Genomic DNA, 16735 nt, shown 5'->3' on the forward strand with positions numbered 1-16735 from the left:
CTAGGTTAGATTCTTCATCATACTCTCTCACAGTTACCATACAGTTGTAATTAACATAAGTAATGTTTTATGTATTTGTTTCCTCTGTAGTTTCTGCCGCTAGACTGTAATTTCTTGAGAGTTAGGACCACATCTACCTTATTCATCACTGTACCCAGTGCCTGACACATCTGACACATGAGTCCTCGCTCAGTATTTGTTGGATTAATTAAGAAATCCAGGGGCGCCTGGGTGGCTCAGTCAGTTAAGCGTCTGACTTCGGCTCAGGCCGTGATCTCGCGGTCCGTGATTTCGAGCCCTGCGTCGGGCTCTGTGCTGACCGCTCAGAGCCTGGAGCCTGTTTCAGATTCTGTGTCTCCCTCTCTCTCTGACCCTCCCCCGTTCATGCTCTGTCTCTCTCTGTCTCAAAAATAAATAAACGTTAAAAAAAAAAAAAAAAAAAAAAGAAATCCAACCCAGTCACCCAAGGTAGAAACCTCATCATCAATGTAGATTCCTCTCTCTTATCATCTACATCTTATCTATCAGCAAAATTTGTCTATTCTACCCCTGAAATGTTTCTCAGATCTGTCCTATCAGTACTATACCTGGTGTTCAGGATCTAATCATCTCACATTTGGACTGTGGTAATAACTTTATGGGTTTCTCTATCTCTTTTCTTTTTTTCCTTCTAATCTATCCGATGTGTAGCCAAAGCGGTTTACAAAAAATTATAAACTGTGTCACTCCTCTATTTAAAAACTTTTTGGGGGCCTCCTATTGTCTAAAAGACAAAATCTAAACTCCCGGGAGAGTGGGATCTATCCCGAATTTAATTGTCCTGCCTCATATCCTGCCATTGTCCCCTACATAACCACATGTTTCAACAACCACAAACAGTTCCCCAGTTCCCAAATCTTTTTATGTGTCTCCATATTTACTTTCTTCCTCCTCTAGCACCTAACACAGCTGTCACAAAGACAAGAGAAAGAAGGATGGGTGAAGGGAACTGTGGGGTCTGGTAGAGAAAAATCACTGGATTTCCAAAGAAACAGAGGAAAACTTTTAAAAATGTCATCTTCCCTCCAATGGTAAGCCTTGAAGCTCGTGAATCAGGGCTCAAGGCTGTCTGGTATTGAAGCTATACCTCTAAACATAAATACCGTCCTGCAGTTTAGCTCCTTTCCGTGTGGGGGACTCTTCATCTTAAAAGTTGCTCTTTCTGTTTTTCAGTTCTCTTTTATGTGTTTTGGCGTGTGTCTCCTTTGGACGTGGCATCTACTGCAGGAAAGCAGAACGACCAAGTGCAGGAAAACTGATGCAATGGCACCACCTTTGGCATCTATCTGTAAGGTGTCACCCTGAAACCCAGTCACCTAATTTAACACACAGCAATTAAGTGTTGTTCAGCGCCTGTGTCTTTCAGCTCTTCTTTCTCAACTGTCAATTACCATCGGGACTATGCCCTGATTTGGAATGGAACACAAGGGAACGTGGTATGTGTGCCTGCCATTTGCCTCTCGCTGTCATGTGACATGCTTCACATTAGGTCTGCCCTTGATACGTGGAATGGATCCATCCTGAGCTTCTCATGTCTTTGTTCTGGATGTTCCTCTAAGGTGATCCTCTCCTCTCCAAATGCTTGCCATCCTAAAGTGGCCAAACTGTATGAACTTTGGTTCGGATCCACTGGGAGCCTGAACATTTGTCTTTGGTGACCTGACTCTGAGCAAGCAAACCTAATCGTTGCAAATAAATACCTCATAGAATGTCTGTCTGCATTTCATGACTTTGGTCTCAAGTTCTTCCTTGATGTTTTATCTTTAGTATGCTGGAGGCTGCTGGGAATCTTGATTTATTTAATGCGCTAGCTGTTGGGGTGAGGGACATTGGAATTGTTCTTCCTAGAAGTAGGGAACAGAAGGATTAAAGACCATGCTCACTTACAACCTATTCTGACACACACATTTTAGTAAAAACTTGGAGGGCACTTTGAGTGCCTCTTTGAGGTGGCATGACTCCTGGCTAGGGTGCCTTAAGGGGGGAAACCAGTGACGCCTCTCGGATACTTTTAAAATACATTGTATTCAAAATGCGTAGCACCGAGGAAGCTGAGCTTCTGCCAAGTCAGGATTGCTGATTCCCTACTGTTCTGTTACCCTCTTCAGGATGGGATTTTCCAATGTATTTCTGAGACAGCCACAAAGACGCACTCGGTCTTAAAAAGCTGATCACACAGAAAAAGTAAGATGCGTACCAATTCCGGCTCCAGTGAGCTTAAGATGACCTTGGCAAACCTCCCATCAAGTGCAGAGTATTCCTCCCACTGATTTACTTAACACGTATAGGTTGTGCACCTACTATGTGCTGATCACCATTCTAGGAAGTGGGACTAGAGCAGTGAACAAAACAGACAAGGTCCCTGAGCCCCTGGATCTCACCGTCACATGATTACTGCTGGGCAGTCGCCAGCCTCGGCCTCTCCAACGCCGCCATCTCCTCCTCGAACAACTCCTGTGTGTACCTCTGCAGCTTTCACTGCTTGGTCCGGGCTCTACCCCTGGACCTCTCAGATCAGGTCTGAGCTGTCTTCCCTTTGTTGACTTCAGATGTTTGAAAACAGCTCTTCTGCACCCCCTGCGTCTTCTCCAGCAAAGTGTTTCTTCTTCTTTTTTTCTTTTTAATGTTTATTTACTTTTGAGACAGAGAGAGACAGAGCATGAGCGGAGGAGGGGGAGAGAGAGAGGGAGACACAGAATCCAAGGCAGGCTCCAGGCTCTGTTATTTTTTGACACAGAGAGAGACAGAGCATGAGCGGAGGAGGGGTAGAGAGAGAGGGAGACACAGAATCTGAAGCAGGCTTCAGGCTCTGAGCTGTCAGCATAGAGCCCAACGTGGGGCCCGAACTCACGAGCCATGAGATCATGACCTGAGCCGAAGTCAGACACCCAACCTACTGAGCCACCCAGGCGCCCCGCTAAGTGTTTCTTTTATCTTCAAGGACTCTTCAAAGAACTTGGTGTCTGTACCTTCTGGTCACCCTCTGAAATGGTACCCTGGTGCTCTTTCTTTAAAATTTAACTCGGGGCGCCTGGGTGGCTCAGTCAGTTAACCGGCCAACTTTGGCCCGGGTCATGATCTCGCGGTCCGTGAGTTTGAGCCCCGCGTCGGGCTCTGTGCTGACAGCTCAGAGCCTGGAGCCTGTTTCGGATTCTGTGTCTCCCTCTCTCTGACCCTCCCCCGTTCATGCTCTGTCTCTCTCTGTCTCAAAAATAAATAAACGTTAAAAAAAATAAATAAATAAAATTTAACTCCTGCTGCCCAAGGCAGTGATTCTTATACATGTGGGTCCTGTGAATTCCCTGTACAGGCCATTTGCAACCTCCCCTTCCTGTCCCCTAGCAAGAGTGGCAGGACTCCGATTGAAGAATAGAAGCATATTGTGAAATGATAAATCTATACATTGGTCTCTGCCACTGTTTCTGACCGAGCTGCTAAGACCCTTGCCATTTCCTGGATGATAAAGAGTGTCTGACAGAGCTCCCAAATCTCTTGGAATTTCCTAGGTAGTGGAACATTAAAAAAAAATTTTTTTTTAATGTTTTATTTATTTTTGAGACAGAGACAGAGCATGGGCAGGGGAGGGGCAGAGAGAAAGGGAGACACAGAATCCGAAGCAGGCTCCAGGCTCTGAGCTGTCAGCACAGAGCCTGATGCGGGGCTCAAACTCACAAACTGCGAGATCATGACCTGAGCCGAAGTCGGACGCTCAGCCGACTGAGCCACCCAGGTGCCCCTGGAGCACTTATTTATTTATTTTTAAGTTTATTTATTTATTTTGAGAGAGACAGAGATAGCGCAAGTGGGGGAGGGGCAGAGAGGGAGACAGAGCATCCCAAGCAGGCTCCACACTGTCAGCTTGGAGTCTGATGTGGGGCTTGAACTCACGAAACCATGAGATCATGACCTGAGCCAAAACCAAGAGTCGGACACTTAACTGACTGAGCCACCCAGGCACCCTTTTTTTTTTTCCTAATGAGGTGACTCTTGGGAGGCTCTGGAGGGGGCTGGTCACCAGGAAGACCAGGCCATGATTAGAAGCTTGGAACTTTCAGCCCCACTCCCCATTCTCTGGAGAGAGGTGAGGGGCTGGAAATGGAGGTAATAATCAATCATGCTTATGTGATGATGCCTCCATAAAAGTCCCAAAAGGACGGGGTTTGGAGAGCTTCTAGGTTGGTGAATACAACCACATGCCCAGAGGGTGGTGCACCCCAACTCCAAGAGGGACAGAAGCTCCTGTACCTGGGACCCTTCTAGAACTCGCCCTGTGTATCTCTCCATCTGGCTGTTTATTTGTATCCTTTAAAATGTTCTTGGTAATGAATCAGCAATAGTGAATAAACTGTTTTCCTGGGTTCTGTGAGCAAATTGTCAAACTCAGGGAGGAGGTCATGGGAACTAACAATTTATAGCCAGGTCAGACAGAAATCATGGGTAACCTGGGAACCCACTATTAGCAATTGATGTCTGAAGTCAGCAGGGTGGTCTTGTGGGAGGGTGCCCTTAACCTTTGGGTCTGTATTACCTCCAGGCAGTTAGTGGCAGAATTGCTTGGTGTGGAAAACCCACACATCTGGTCACAGAAGTGTTGTTAAGCGTTAAAGTGAAGGAGAGTAGTGAGTTTTTCCCAGGCATACATAAATATCCATGTTTGAGGGAGAATTTAGTTACTACTGAGTACTTTTAAGTGTGGTATGACTGGTAAAGTTTAAAAAAAAATGTTTAGAGATTATTTAATACATTGGTCAGGATTTAATTTCTAAGTAAGGATGTTAGACACAACCACCCTCATAAATTAGCACCATCATCTTATAAAAGAGAGAACATTATAATATCAAATAATCTGGAGGGGCATAATTTCAGTACTAAAGAAGCTGACTACTTTGTTCATTTTTTCTCACCTATGAAGGACCAGTGAACATTTCATGAACCAGACGGCCCTGCCATTTGGGGGCCCCTGCTCTTGGGACCTCCGTGAAGCACTTACAAATTGTATTCAACCTTAAAAAAATTCTGAAAAGCAATAGCTTAAACAAATTAGTAGTTTTACTTTTCTCACACAAATAGAAGTTTAGAGATAGCCCCACCCAGGTTAATATAGCTGCTTCATGATGCCCCTAGAGAGTCTGACTTATTTTCATTTTTCTTTGGTTCAACAGTCTTTAGCATGAATTTGCCATCATCTGATCCCAAGATGTCTGCTGTCTTCCAGCAAAGTGTAGGCCATAAGGAGTCCAGCTTCAAGCCAGAACCCTATATCTTTCAGGCTTGACCATAGACAGTTAGGGGCTATGTACCTAAAGACCTTTACCTGACAGGCTCTGGGAAAGCTGCCCACTGCACACCAGACTAGGTGCATGGCCTTAGCACTGTGCTCTCTGAGGGGAGTTGCAGTCAGGGGCTCTGGGCTCACCCTACCATCACCCCAGCCTTGTTCTTTTGCAAATCTGCATTTCTAGCGCAGCTTCCTTCCTTTGGAGGCCTCCTGATGGAGCTAAGGGATGAGGGCCCTAGCTATGGCCTCTCTCAGGTGCCTCTGCTAGACCAACATACTCGGGGGTTGGGGTGAGGTTGGGGTCTTGAAGATGTTTTCTCCACTCTGACCCAGTATTCAGTACCTTTCTACCCATAGCCCTCTCCCTCCTCCTACCCTTCAGGGCTGTAAAATGGCAGGCGACTTTTGTTTAGGGATCCTTTGGCAGTAAGACCGCGCCACATCTGTACCAATCCACCGGACCCTTGCCTGTCACTGTTCCATGGAGAAAAATGAACATTAGGGGAGTCAGTGCTTTCTCCTATTTAGTGTCTTGCTTATACCATCACAGTAAATGATTAAGACTTGACTGTAACTATTCATGTTTACTACTCAGACACCTGGCAGCTCAGCACTCCAGCTCAGCTCAGCTTTTGACAGGAAGGGAAAGGGCAAAAGGGGTTGACCAGTTGGACCCACCTTTGAATAAGCTTTCTCCAAAACTGCATTTAATGTCTTATGCTTATATCTCATTGGTCAGAACTGTATCACATGGTCATCCCTAGCTGTAAGGGAGGCTGGGAAATGCTCTTTAGCTGGACACACTGCCACCCTGAATGAAACCAGAATGAGTTTTAGACAGATAGCTATTACATCTTGGAACTTTTAGAAAAGTTAATGGATGGTGGTTTTTCCATTGTCAGTTTGATTTCACCGGTTGGCGTCATATGAAGATTTAAGAGAAAAGAATTCTGAGAAGATGGCAGTGGCATTTTTGAATCTCCCCAAATTCCTCCATTAAAAACAGAACATCTGGGATAGCAAAACCAAAACCTATGGACAACATCTACAACAAACCTGAGTGACAAGATATCAAACCCCAAAAATCAAGCTGGTGGAAACCACTAGCAACTCAAAGACTCACATGGTATTAGCACTTTTGTGGAAAGAAGCAAAGGGAAGCAGCTCACCTTCTGAGAAATCTAAAAATGAGAGAACCTCAAAATAGCCAAGAGGTACTCCCTAGAGAGGACAGTAGGCCAGTGGGAGAACAGCAGCTGGATTCGAGGGCAGTTTTGTGCAACCCAGTTTGCAGCTGATGAGCGCAGGGGGTCTGAAGTAAGGTCTGAAGAAGTTGGAGCAGTCCAGGTCCTGTGGACTCTCAAAACCAGCCGAAGGCTCTTTCCAGGACATCAGAGCAGAAACTGCAAGGAATGGGATACAGACAGAGTAGGCCAGAGATATTTGGGGCACAGAAAAGGGAAGTCAGAGGAGAGTGGGGGAAGGGCACACAGCCAGGAGGTCTCAGAAAGTGTGAAGCTATGTGTTTGAACGCTTTGTGAAAACAAAAAAAGAATCTGTAGAACCTTGAATTTAGCGAAGCCAACCTAAGTCACCCATCCTTCCTAAGTGTGCAGGAGAACTAATTTCATAGAAAAATGAGCAACAGAAAGGACCGCAGTCACATCTCATCGTGAAGTTATTATTAGAAAAATGAAAATACAGAGCAGAATGATATCCCTAATGATATGAAAACATTCCAGAAGACACACCCACAAAATCACATGAAAAGGCTAACTTAGTATTTCAAAATAAGCTAAAGTAAGTTAAGGAAATAGTGCAAGTTCCTGCTCAACAGCCATGGGGTAGTTCTAACAGCAACACTGGCGCTCCCTTCGTGTGTATGTGCGTGTGTGTGTGCGTGCATGCGTGCGTGCGTGCTTATGGCTCTAATACAGGAGTAGCACCTTCATAATGTTTGGATAAGGACTCCCTCCTCCCTTTTGCTACTGCAACCCTATTCTTTCTCCCGTATGTTGTTCAGCCCTTCTAATACTTTTGTTATCAATTCTCTGCATTCAGTCCCTCTTTGATTTAGATAACAAAGTTTGTTATCCTGAACAGACACTTTCTGATGTAGTTACTTCCATTCATTCTTCTGTTCATTTAACAAACATTTATTGACTACTTTTGAATGTTATGGCATTTCAAAACAGTGATAAACAGGATAGACAAAGCCCCTGCCCACGGGAAGCTTATCTGCTAGTGAGGAACTCAGACAATAAATAAGTAGTTACACATGATGATTTCACATTGTGGTAAGTGCTCTAAAAATAAATGTGGTGTAAACAATAAATAATTGTCTCTTGTATAAATGAAGTCAGGAGGTAAGGGCAGGTAGCCTAAGGATTGGTTTAGTTGCTCCAAATAATCAAGTCTCCTTTTATCCATATTCCATGCAGCTGGATGGGGGAAGGGTTTAAGAAGGGGCAAAGACCTTGGATACCTCTCCTTCAAGGGGAGTTTCTGGGAAGCTACCACGTAAGTTTGAATACATTTTTATTGACCTGAACTCATCAGTCACCTGGCTCCACCTAGCGGCAAGGGAGACTAGGAAATGTAGCCACATGCCTAACTAAAAATTGGGGATTCTACTTCTAAGAAGTAAGGGAAGAATAGATAGGGTAGACAACCAGTAGTCTGAACAAGATACTAAAGGAACTAAACAAGGTAATCTGATCGCAAGTAACCTGGAGTGTTTAATTTTTTTTTAATGTTTGTTTATTTTTTTTTTAATTTTTTTCAACGTTTTTTATTTATTTTTGGGACAGAGAGAGACAGAGCATGAACGGGGGAGGGGCAGAGAGAGAGGGAGACACAGATGAGCCATCAGCCCAGAGCCTGACGCGGGGCTCGAACTCACGGACCGCGAGATCGTGACCTGGCTGAAGTCGGACGCTTAACCGACTGCGCCACCCAGGCGCCCCATAATGTTTGTTTATTTTTGAGAGTGAGAGAGAGAGTGTGAGTAGGGAGGGGCAGAGAGAGAGGGAGACAGAATCCTAAGCAGGCTCCAGGCAGCCCGACGTGGGGCTCGAACTCATGAACCGAACTGTGAGATCATGACCTGAGCCGAAGTAGAACACTTAACCGACAGAGCTACCCAGGCGTACCTCCTGGGGTGTGTTTAAGGACACTCATTTAGAATGATTCTTTATAATCTTTCTCTACCACCAGATAGAAGGTTGTCAGATACCTGATCTACCTTTGTATTCCCAGTTTGTTCTTCAGTGCTTCAGACATGATTGATATTAACATGTTTTTGGAAGTGAATATAATCTTAAAGCAACTCAGGAAACCATTATTAGCAAACATTACAAAGCACTATGTGTGATCTCAATTTCTCTCGCTAGATTGGGACTTTCTCCAGTCAGTAAATCACTGAATCTCTGTTACTAGAGTACTGAACATTGACCGTGGTATGTAATTGGGTATGTAAAAGGTGTTAGCAGTATGCCTCCAGGGATCCCACTGAGGGCTGCTGCAATCAGAGAAGATTTCATGAAGTGGAACTTGGGTTGGTAAAAACCTTTTTCCTTACTGGCAGGAAATTAATATTTGTATAGCATTTTATCATATCTTGGCAACATCACTGGATGCTTTTATTTTTATCTTTATTTTATAGGTGAAGAAATGGAGGCTAAGAGAGGGTCAAGACATTCCAATTAGCAAGTGGCAGAGCTGGAACTAGGAACTAGATCTTAGGAAACCAAATTCACCTTTATGGAAAGAAAATTTTTTCCATCAGTAAAATTAGTAAGTACCTCTGTGGAGAAGGCCACACCATCCTTTGATTTCACTTTCAGGCAGTCGATAAAGAAAACTGGGAGAAATAAGGGCCGATCATTTTGCCAGATCTAACTGTGAAATTCCGACCAATTGTCACTGTTCATATTATCGGCTTTATAAAAGACTACGATTCCCAGCATGCCACAAGGTACTTCTGGGAAGACTTCCACTCCCGGCATGCCGCACTTTGGAACTGAGTCCCAGAATGCAACGCTCCCCTTGCTCCTAGACCGCGGTCGAGACTACAGTTCCCAGCATGCAGCGCCGTCCCCAGTCTCTGGCGCCCCGGTCGTCCCTGCTTCGGGGAGACCTTTTGAACGCCAGGGGGCGGGTCCTGAAGTCCCAGCTCCCTTTGGGGGACGTGTCCGTGGGGCAGTTCTGGGGCGTTGCGCCTGTCCAGAAGAAGCCTCGAAGGGATTGGTTGGGGCCCGGGCCGGGCTTCGCTCAGGCAGCGTTTGAGGCAGCCCCAACAGGGTCCTCGTGGGGCCTTTCTCCCTTTGAACTGCTGTGGCGGGCGGGCACACTGTCTCCTGCACCCCTCAGAGTTGGGGCCGCCATCACCATGGCCACGGCTGCGAGTCGCCTCTCCGCCGGCGGGTCGCGGGACATTTTGTGGCGCGTGAGTGCTGCGCGCGCTGTGGCGCGCGCTCGTCCCGCCGCTGTAGTCGGGCCTGGCGGGCGGGTGCTAAACGCGCGTGCGCGGTGAGCGGGTGGGTGGAGGGCGGCTCCAGCGTAGCGTGGGGAGCGCGTGGGGAGGGGGCGACCCGAGGAACCGATTACGGGAATGTGCTGGGGGCATCCCGAGTGGAATCTGGTTATAGGGTGGGCGGAGCGGGCTGAGGAAAGCTGATTAGTGTGTGCGAGCGGGACGTCCTGAGTGACTTGTTATGGGGTGGGAGAGGAGTCCCAAGAGGAAGCTGGTTGGAATGAGAGGGATGACCTGCGTGGGAATTGGGGCAGGGAATGGGCAAGAGTTTCATGCGGGGGTAGTCTACCTAGTAGGTGCAAAATAAATAGCTTATTGATTACTAGGGTTAAGAAGTGGGAAGGAATGTCCAGAATTGGAAAGACTGTGGTGTGGTCTTAGCAGAGGCTGTATTCCAAGCTAAACGCTTTGAGTCCTTAAGTTTTACTTGTTCTTTATCACCTATGTTATCCATGACTGGTGTTCAGTAGACAGAAAACATGGCTGCAGTTCTTCTTTTCAAAACGTTCCCATTGCCACTGCCTTCCTTCAGGCACAGGCAGTAAACTTTGGCTGTGGGCAGTTGTGGTAGACTGCCTCCTAATTGTCTCTTGTGGGTCTTGTCCTTTCTGATCCATCTTCATTATAGCCACTTTACAAACACGACAGTGTTTTTACCTTCCAAAATGTAAATCCGATTGTCATTTTCTTTCTTCAGACCCCTCAGTATCTCTTCTTCTATTGACTTATTCGGCATTCTATCTTGGGTCTCTTAAGTGGCAGGCTCTGGTGATCACACATGAATACAATGCATTAACTGCCTGATAATTGCTGTAGCTAATAATGGAAACGCAATTACGATATGCAGATGATTCCCATACAGTGTATACATCTTTTAGATACTAACATATCTATCAGTTAAACCTAGAGAGACAATTACAAGTTGCTGTAAAATACAGTTGTAAAACTAGATAAGACAATTCCTGCCCTTCCCCAAAGTGTGATATTTAATGTGGCATTGGACTCTGGACTAATACAAGAATCAGTTCAGTGATAATTACAAGATTCTGTAGTCGTATGCAGTGTTATTCATAGGAGTAACCGTTATGATCTGGGTGTAAATATTAGTGTTTAACGTCCTGTATGAAAAGGTAGGATTTGCATAACTGGAATAACTGAAATAGTTTGACTTCATGATTGAGGGATTTTGTTTAATTATAGGTTTTGGGCTGGAGGATAGTTGCGAGTATTGTCTGGTCAGTGCTGCTTCTACCCATCTGTACCACAGTATTTATAATCTTCAGCAGCATTGATTTATTTCATCCTATTCAGTGGCTGTCTGGTAAGTGGTACTCAGTTTGGGGAAATCAAATTTACAGGACCTACTTCTCAGCATAAAAATTGTGTTATCAAATAATTTGTTTTTCATCACTGCCTATATTGATATGGCAAAACATTCACCTTGAGGTAATCTTAAGGCACTCCCTTTATGAATCACCTTTTCACTCTATAATAATATTAGTAAACCTGTCAGACTCTATTATCACATAAGCAAAAAGATAATTAGAAGGTCACATAAATGAAAACGTACCTTAATTTTTGTTTGTCTTTTTTACTGCTTTTTTTTTTGACATTGTCTTTTTAAGGACCAGAACTGTTCCTTTTATCTATTTAAAAATTTGGAATAGAAAATATGACATCTGTCTCTTTAAAAAACCTGTCTAAAATTGAGACTACTTCATTTCTATATTGTGATTAATAAGAAAAAGAGAAGAGAGAAAAGGGGGAAAGAGTTAAAGACTAAGAAACATAGAGTTAAATGCAAAGAGTGATGAGGAGGAAAAGATTGGAGCAGACTAAATGTTTCTCCGTGGAGACAAAAAAGTCACTACATTTATTACAATATGATTATGTCAATAATACGACCAATTATTGCCATCTACTGTGTGCCACACACTGTACTAAGCACCTTAAGTATATTAGCTGTTATCCTTCCTACAACCCTATATAATAAAGAAGTATTATCCCTACTTTATAAATGAAGAAGCTGAGACTTGGTTGTATAAGTCTGTGCAGAGTCACACAGTTAGCGAGTAACTGAACCAGAATTTGAACATTGGTCTGACTTCAAAGCCTGTGTTTTTCCACTATGCTACACTAGAATTAAAAAGAGAAATGTTGCCAGGATAGGTTTTGAACTCTTTAAAGTTTAAAGCTTCTTGCCTAAGGCTAAGAAGCACAAATACTCTTAATTCTTTTTTATTTCCCTCTCCCCAACAAGAACGACAAATTTCTTTTGCTTTGGGAAGTGGAAAGTGTGTTGTTGATTTAACTTTCAGAAGAAAATGCCGATTTTCAGGGAGTCAGAAGCTTTACCTTGTGGTCTTTGGAGACATTGCTGCTAAAGAATTATAGTCGTGTTAAGTTTTTTGTTGAGACACCTCAGTCACTTCTTGCAGGGGTTCTACAAGGCAGATAAAATTAACCCTTAAGCCAGCACAGGGATGGCAGGTATTTCTGTAACCACCTTGCCTGAGTCTGCATCGCTCATTGATCTTGGCCGTCTGGTCCCAACCTCCGAGTATTGAGCACTGAAATCGAGAACCATTACCAGTTGTTCTGAATTGGCACTTAAGAAAAGCTTTTTGCCATTTCACGGGCAAGGGTTTTTTAATCCTAGTAACACCTTCCCTCCAAATGGGATTTGATTTGTGCCATTTTTCTCATCAAATGTTTCTCATCTCTTTCAACTTTTGCTCACAAAGTCTTTTCAGAGAAACTGTGCTCTTCCCTTTCTTATTTCTAGTCACATGAATCAGTTCTTTCATTCTTTTAGTTCAGTATAATGTTTGGCTTTAATTGTGAATACTTAACAAATATTCTTTACTAATCTTGGTCAATAAATTATACTCCTAAAAATTATAGGTTTTATTATTAAGTCTCAGCCTATACACCAAATAGATTTCCTTGTTATTTCTCTTATTTATGTTTTTAGGTGTTTTATATACACATACATATTTTAAACTTGGCCATATTTTTGAAATGGAATATTTGCTTGTTCGGACTACTCTAAAATGTGAATGTTAGTATTTTACAGGAATACCGTGATTTTTAAATTTTTTTAATTCAGGTCACTTAGATAATTTATGCATTATGCTGTTTCCAGAAATGTTACATTTTTTGCTGTAGGAGCTAATTGCATTTATTAAGAAGAGATATGAAAAATACTATTTATACATTTTAAAAAGAAACCTTGTTGGTATATTACTAAATGTGGTACTTCTCTCTTTCATACGATGAAATACATTTGCATATGGTAGTATTTTGTCTGATGTTAACATCTGGATCATCTAAAGGAAATTCTAGTATAATTTTAAAGGACCCAGAGCTTGGTGTAAGTAACTCACACTGTAGTTCTTGAGTTGATGTTCTGTAGGACCTGTCAGCAGGGTATGAGTAAATTCTTAAAGAAAAGATAACTTTTACAATGAAACTTGCAGCTGTGGTTCAGACCCCTTTTCTATTGCAGTGTATTGATCGTGACTACATGACTGAATGAATTTACTAATTCATCTCTCTTGTGTTTTAGATTCTTTCAATGATCTATATAGTTCCTATGTAATTTTTTACCTCCTGCTGCTGTCAGTGGTAGTAGTAATAATAAGTATTTTTAACGTGGAGTTCTATGCAGGTGAGTTTTCAAATGTTAATTGTCTTAAAAATATGTGACTTTATATTATTAAGGGCATACTCAGTGCATTTTGTATGTAGGTGTATATAACAGGCTTGTTTTGAGTCAGTTTGAGTCAGTTTAAGATATCTATACAGAATCATCTGCTTTGAATGTTTTAACTAAAAATTTATTTGAATGCCAGTTTCTCTGTGTTTAAAAATATTTAGAGGTTTGGGACACGTGGGGTGGCTCAGTCAGTTAAGCATCTGACTCCCGATCTCAGCTCAGGTCTAGATCTCAGGGTCATGAGTTCAAGCCCCATGTTGGGTGTGAAGCCTATTTAAAATATTTAGAGCTCTTAGGACAAATATTATATGATTTCACTTATATAGTAGATTCCTAGAGTCATCAAATTCATAAAAACAGAAAGAATAATGGTTGCAGGGGCTGGGGGAGGAGGGAATGAGAAGCTGTTCTTTGACGGACACAGAGTTTCAGTTGGGCAGGATGGGAAAGTCTTGAGGTGGATGGTGGTGATGGGTATACAACAGTGTGAGTGAACTTATGCTGCAGAGCTACATGCTTAAAAATGGTTAAAATGGGAAAAAATGGTTAAAATGGTCAACTTCTGTATATTTTACCACAATAAAATTTAGACCTTTTAATAGTTTACAGCTGCTGTTAAAGCTGTGACTCAGCAGATGTATTATAAAAATAACTCCTTTATAGGGTAGGAGATCAGGACCAGATGATTTCTAAGGTCCTTTTCAAATATAAAAGTCTATAATTCTATAGTTAAAAAAACAACAACAACTGTATGTTTTGCCTTGGGAAAATCACCTGCTAGATTCCAGAGCTTTGTATTTTTTTCGGTTTCTCTTTTTACTCTTTATGCCTTTTCTGATTCCTGCATCTGTCCTTATGGTACTGTAAGAAGCTTTTTCTGACACTTCTTTTTTTGACTATACCATCATCCCTCTCTTAGCCCTTCAGTAGTTGCTTCTTAGAGATGGGATAAAATTTCAAGTCCTACTCTGGATGTTATAATATATACCCTTTTCCCTTGCTTTCTTAATCTTTTACGCCTAGCTGATGGATCTCTTTTTCTGTTCAAGCCATACACAACTCTCCCTAGCATTGTGCTCTTTTACACAGTCCCACATTCTCAGGTCATCTTGATGTAGATGCCACACTAGGGCTGTCCAGCTTGTCATTCTTAAAGCCTGATTAGTCACTTTGAATCATTCCTTCAAAAGCATTCTATGTGCCATACATTGTATGGGGATAAGAGATGAGTATTATGGTCCCACTTGTCCCCAGAGGATCTCAGTTAATCAAACATATTCAATTACAATACACTGGATAGTATGGGAATATATAGGAACACATTTACCCAGCATGGGAAGCTTCGTGGAGGAGATGATGCTTAAACCAAGCCTTGAAGGATGAGTTGTATTAATTGGGAGAAGGAAAATGATGTTCCAGGGAAAAGATAAAGCACATAGAAAGGCTTAGGGGCACCTGGGTGGCTTGGTTGAGCTCCTGACTCTTGGTTTCAACTCAGGTCATGATCCCAGCATCGTGGGATCGAGCCCTGTGATGGGCTCCATGCTGAGTGTGGAGCCTGCTTAAGATTCTTGCTTGCTCACTCTATCTCCATCTCCCTAGGCCCTTCTCCCTCACTCGTGTGCTCTCTTAAAAAAAAGGCTTAGAGACATGAGAAGCTTTGGTATGTTCAGAGCGTTATAAGTCAATTGCATGCTCAGTGGGTCTCATGGGCATTTCTGGGGGGCAGGGAGAGGGGATAGCAATCTCTTTCTCCAAATGTAAAACACCTAAGCCCTCTCCTTTCACAGGAATTTTTCATCTCTCTACTCTCTCTTTACTTGGAATCTGTTAAAAGAAGAATGTATAGGGGCGCCTGGGTGGCTCAGTCAGTTGAGCATCTGACTTTGGCTCAGGTCATGATCTCACAGTTCGTGAGTTTGAGCCCTTGTCAGGCTCTCTGCTGTCAACATGGAGCCTGCTTTGGATCCTTTGTCCCTCCCTCTCTCTGCCTCTCTCCAGCTCACTCTATCAAAAATAATAAATAAACATTAAAAAAAGAAAAGAATGTGTGTATGTGTAGGTCAGGAAACCCTCTGCTAGCTGTTTTCAAAAGTCAAAGTCAATATCCCTCCTACCCACACTCACCTGCCCTAGCACACTTCCTGAAAACTGTTTTTGATTATCAGAAGTATTAGAAATTCCTGTACAAGCATTTATTTTAGTATTCAGTGTTGTCATCATTTACCTAGTTTGTGGTTTAGTTTTTACAATTGGGCTATATATTGACAAGTTCAAATGCTGAAGTAAGGGTAACTTGTCAGAGGGCAAGCACTATCTTTCAAAAATGATCATTATTTGTTCTTTTATGGCACCTACAAGGTTGGCAGGGTAGACAGTATTTGAACTATTTTGATTAAACTATTTTAATTATTTTAACTTAGAATTCTTAATTTGGAGTTTTTCTTTACTTCACATTGATTCTGGGTTTCCTTGTGCCTTTGGAATATCTGTGCAAGGACGAGAGGGAACGATATGGTTCGTGTCCCCTGATCTCATATGCTACAGATTATAAAGCCACAGTAACGTGCTTTATTTGCAGTTGTGCCTTCCATTCCCTGCTCCAGACTGGCACGGATTGGGAAGATCATTCACCCTCAGCAGCTCATGCACTCATTTGTTCATGCTGCAATGGGGATGATGGTGGCTTGGTGTGCTGCAGTGATAACCAAGGGTCGATACGGTTTTCTTGTGGTTTCCTGCACTGGTACTGAGAGGTAATATGAAATCTGTTTTCTCTATGGAACTTGTTTAGTTACTAATCCAAAGGTGACCTGTATAGGTTAATAGTTTGTGGGCATTCTTTGTTTATTCTAGACTTACACGGAAGGTGCTTTTATACATAACATCAGATGTTTTTGATATTTATGCTTGTTGAATTTCAGTAGTTTTTTTAAAACCGTTTTCTGTGCAAGGTGCTATGCCAGGTGCTGTTGGATTTGTGAGAGTGATTCACACATACACTATAAGGTCTTTGAGAGTTAGGAACAGTAAGGGAATTAAGACATGGACACAAATGGATGTGATAGAAGAGAAATAGGAATTTATGTGAAGTGGGAGGGAATAAGAAAGTAATGTGTACACATTAAACCTGTGGCAGTTCAGAAAGCAGGGAAGATCATTGGCT

The 16735-nt window shown here is 42.7% G+C and overlaps 2 protein-coding genes and 1 long non-coding RNA gene across 5 annotated transcripts in view; 2 read left to right on the top strand and 1 right to left on the bottom strand.

The window, feature by feature from the left end:
• The window catches only part of YIPF1 (Yip1 domain family member 1), a 37081-nt gene extending 35321 nt beyond the window's left edge, over positions 1 to 1760 (top strand). For both annotated transcript variants that reach the window (XM_019449211.2, XM_019449210.2), the window contains one exon: positions 1213 to 1760. The gene's annotated coding sequence lies outside the window, so the exon portion shown is untranslated. The remainder of the gene's footprint in view (positions 1 to 1212) is intronic.
• LOC128774961 (uncharacterized) lies at positions 1028 to 9485 on the bottom strand. The gene is made up of 2 exons (XR_008419529.1): positions 9121 to 9485; positions 1028 to 1883 (listed from the first exon to the last, which is right to left on the bottom strand). It is a non-coding gene; the product is annotated as an uncharacterized LOC128774961 (long non-coding RNA).
• A 37-nt stretch (positions 9486 to 9522) lies between these two features.
• The window catches only part of NDC1 (NDC1 transmembrane nucleoporin), a 46555-nt gene continuing 39342 nt past the window's right edge, over positions 9523 to 16735 (top strand). The window contains exons 1-4 of one of the 2 annotated variants that reach the window (XM_019449227.2): positions 9523 to 9764; positions 11052 to 11172; positions 13420 to 13521; positions 16151 to 16325. In XM_019449227.2, the coding sequence (XP_019304772.2) occupies positions 9708 to 9764; positions 11052 to 11172; positions 13420 to 13521; positions 16151 to 16325 (455 nt within the window). In that variant the 5' untranslated portion in view covers positions 9523 to 9707. The remainder of the gene's footprint in view (positions 9765 to 11051; positions 11173 to 13419; positions 13522 to 16150; positions 16326 to 16735) is intronic. The other variant, XR_002079894.2, reaches the window with a different exon arrangement.

The sequence above is a fragment of the Panthera pardus genome, unplaced genomic scaffold (genome assembly GCF_024362965.1).
Source record: "Panthera pardus isolate Hobbes unplaced genomic scaffold, ASM2436296v1 HiC_scaffold_11, whole genome shotgun sequence".
NCBI lineage: Eukaryota > Metazoa > Chordata > Mammalia > Carnivora > Felidae > Panthera > Panthera pardus.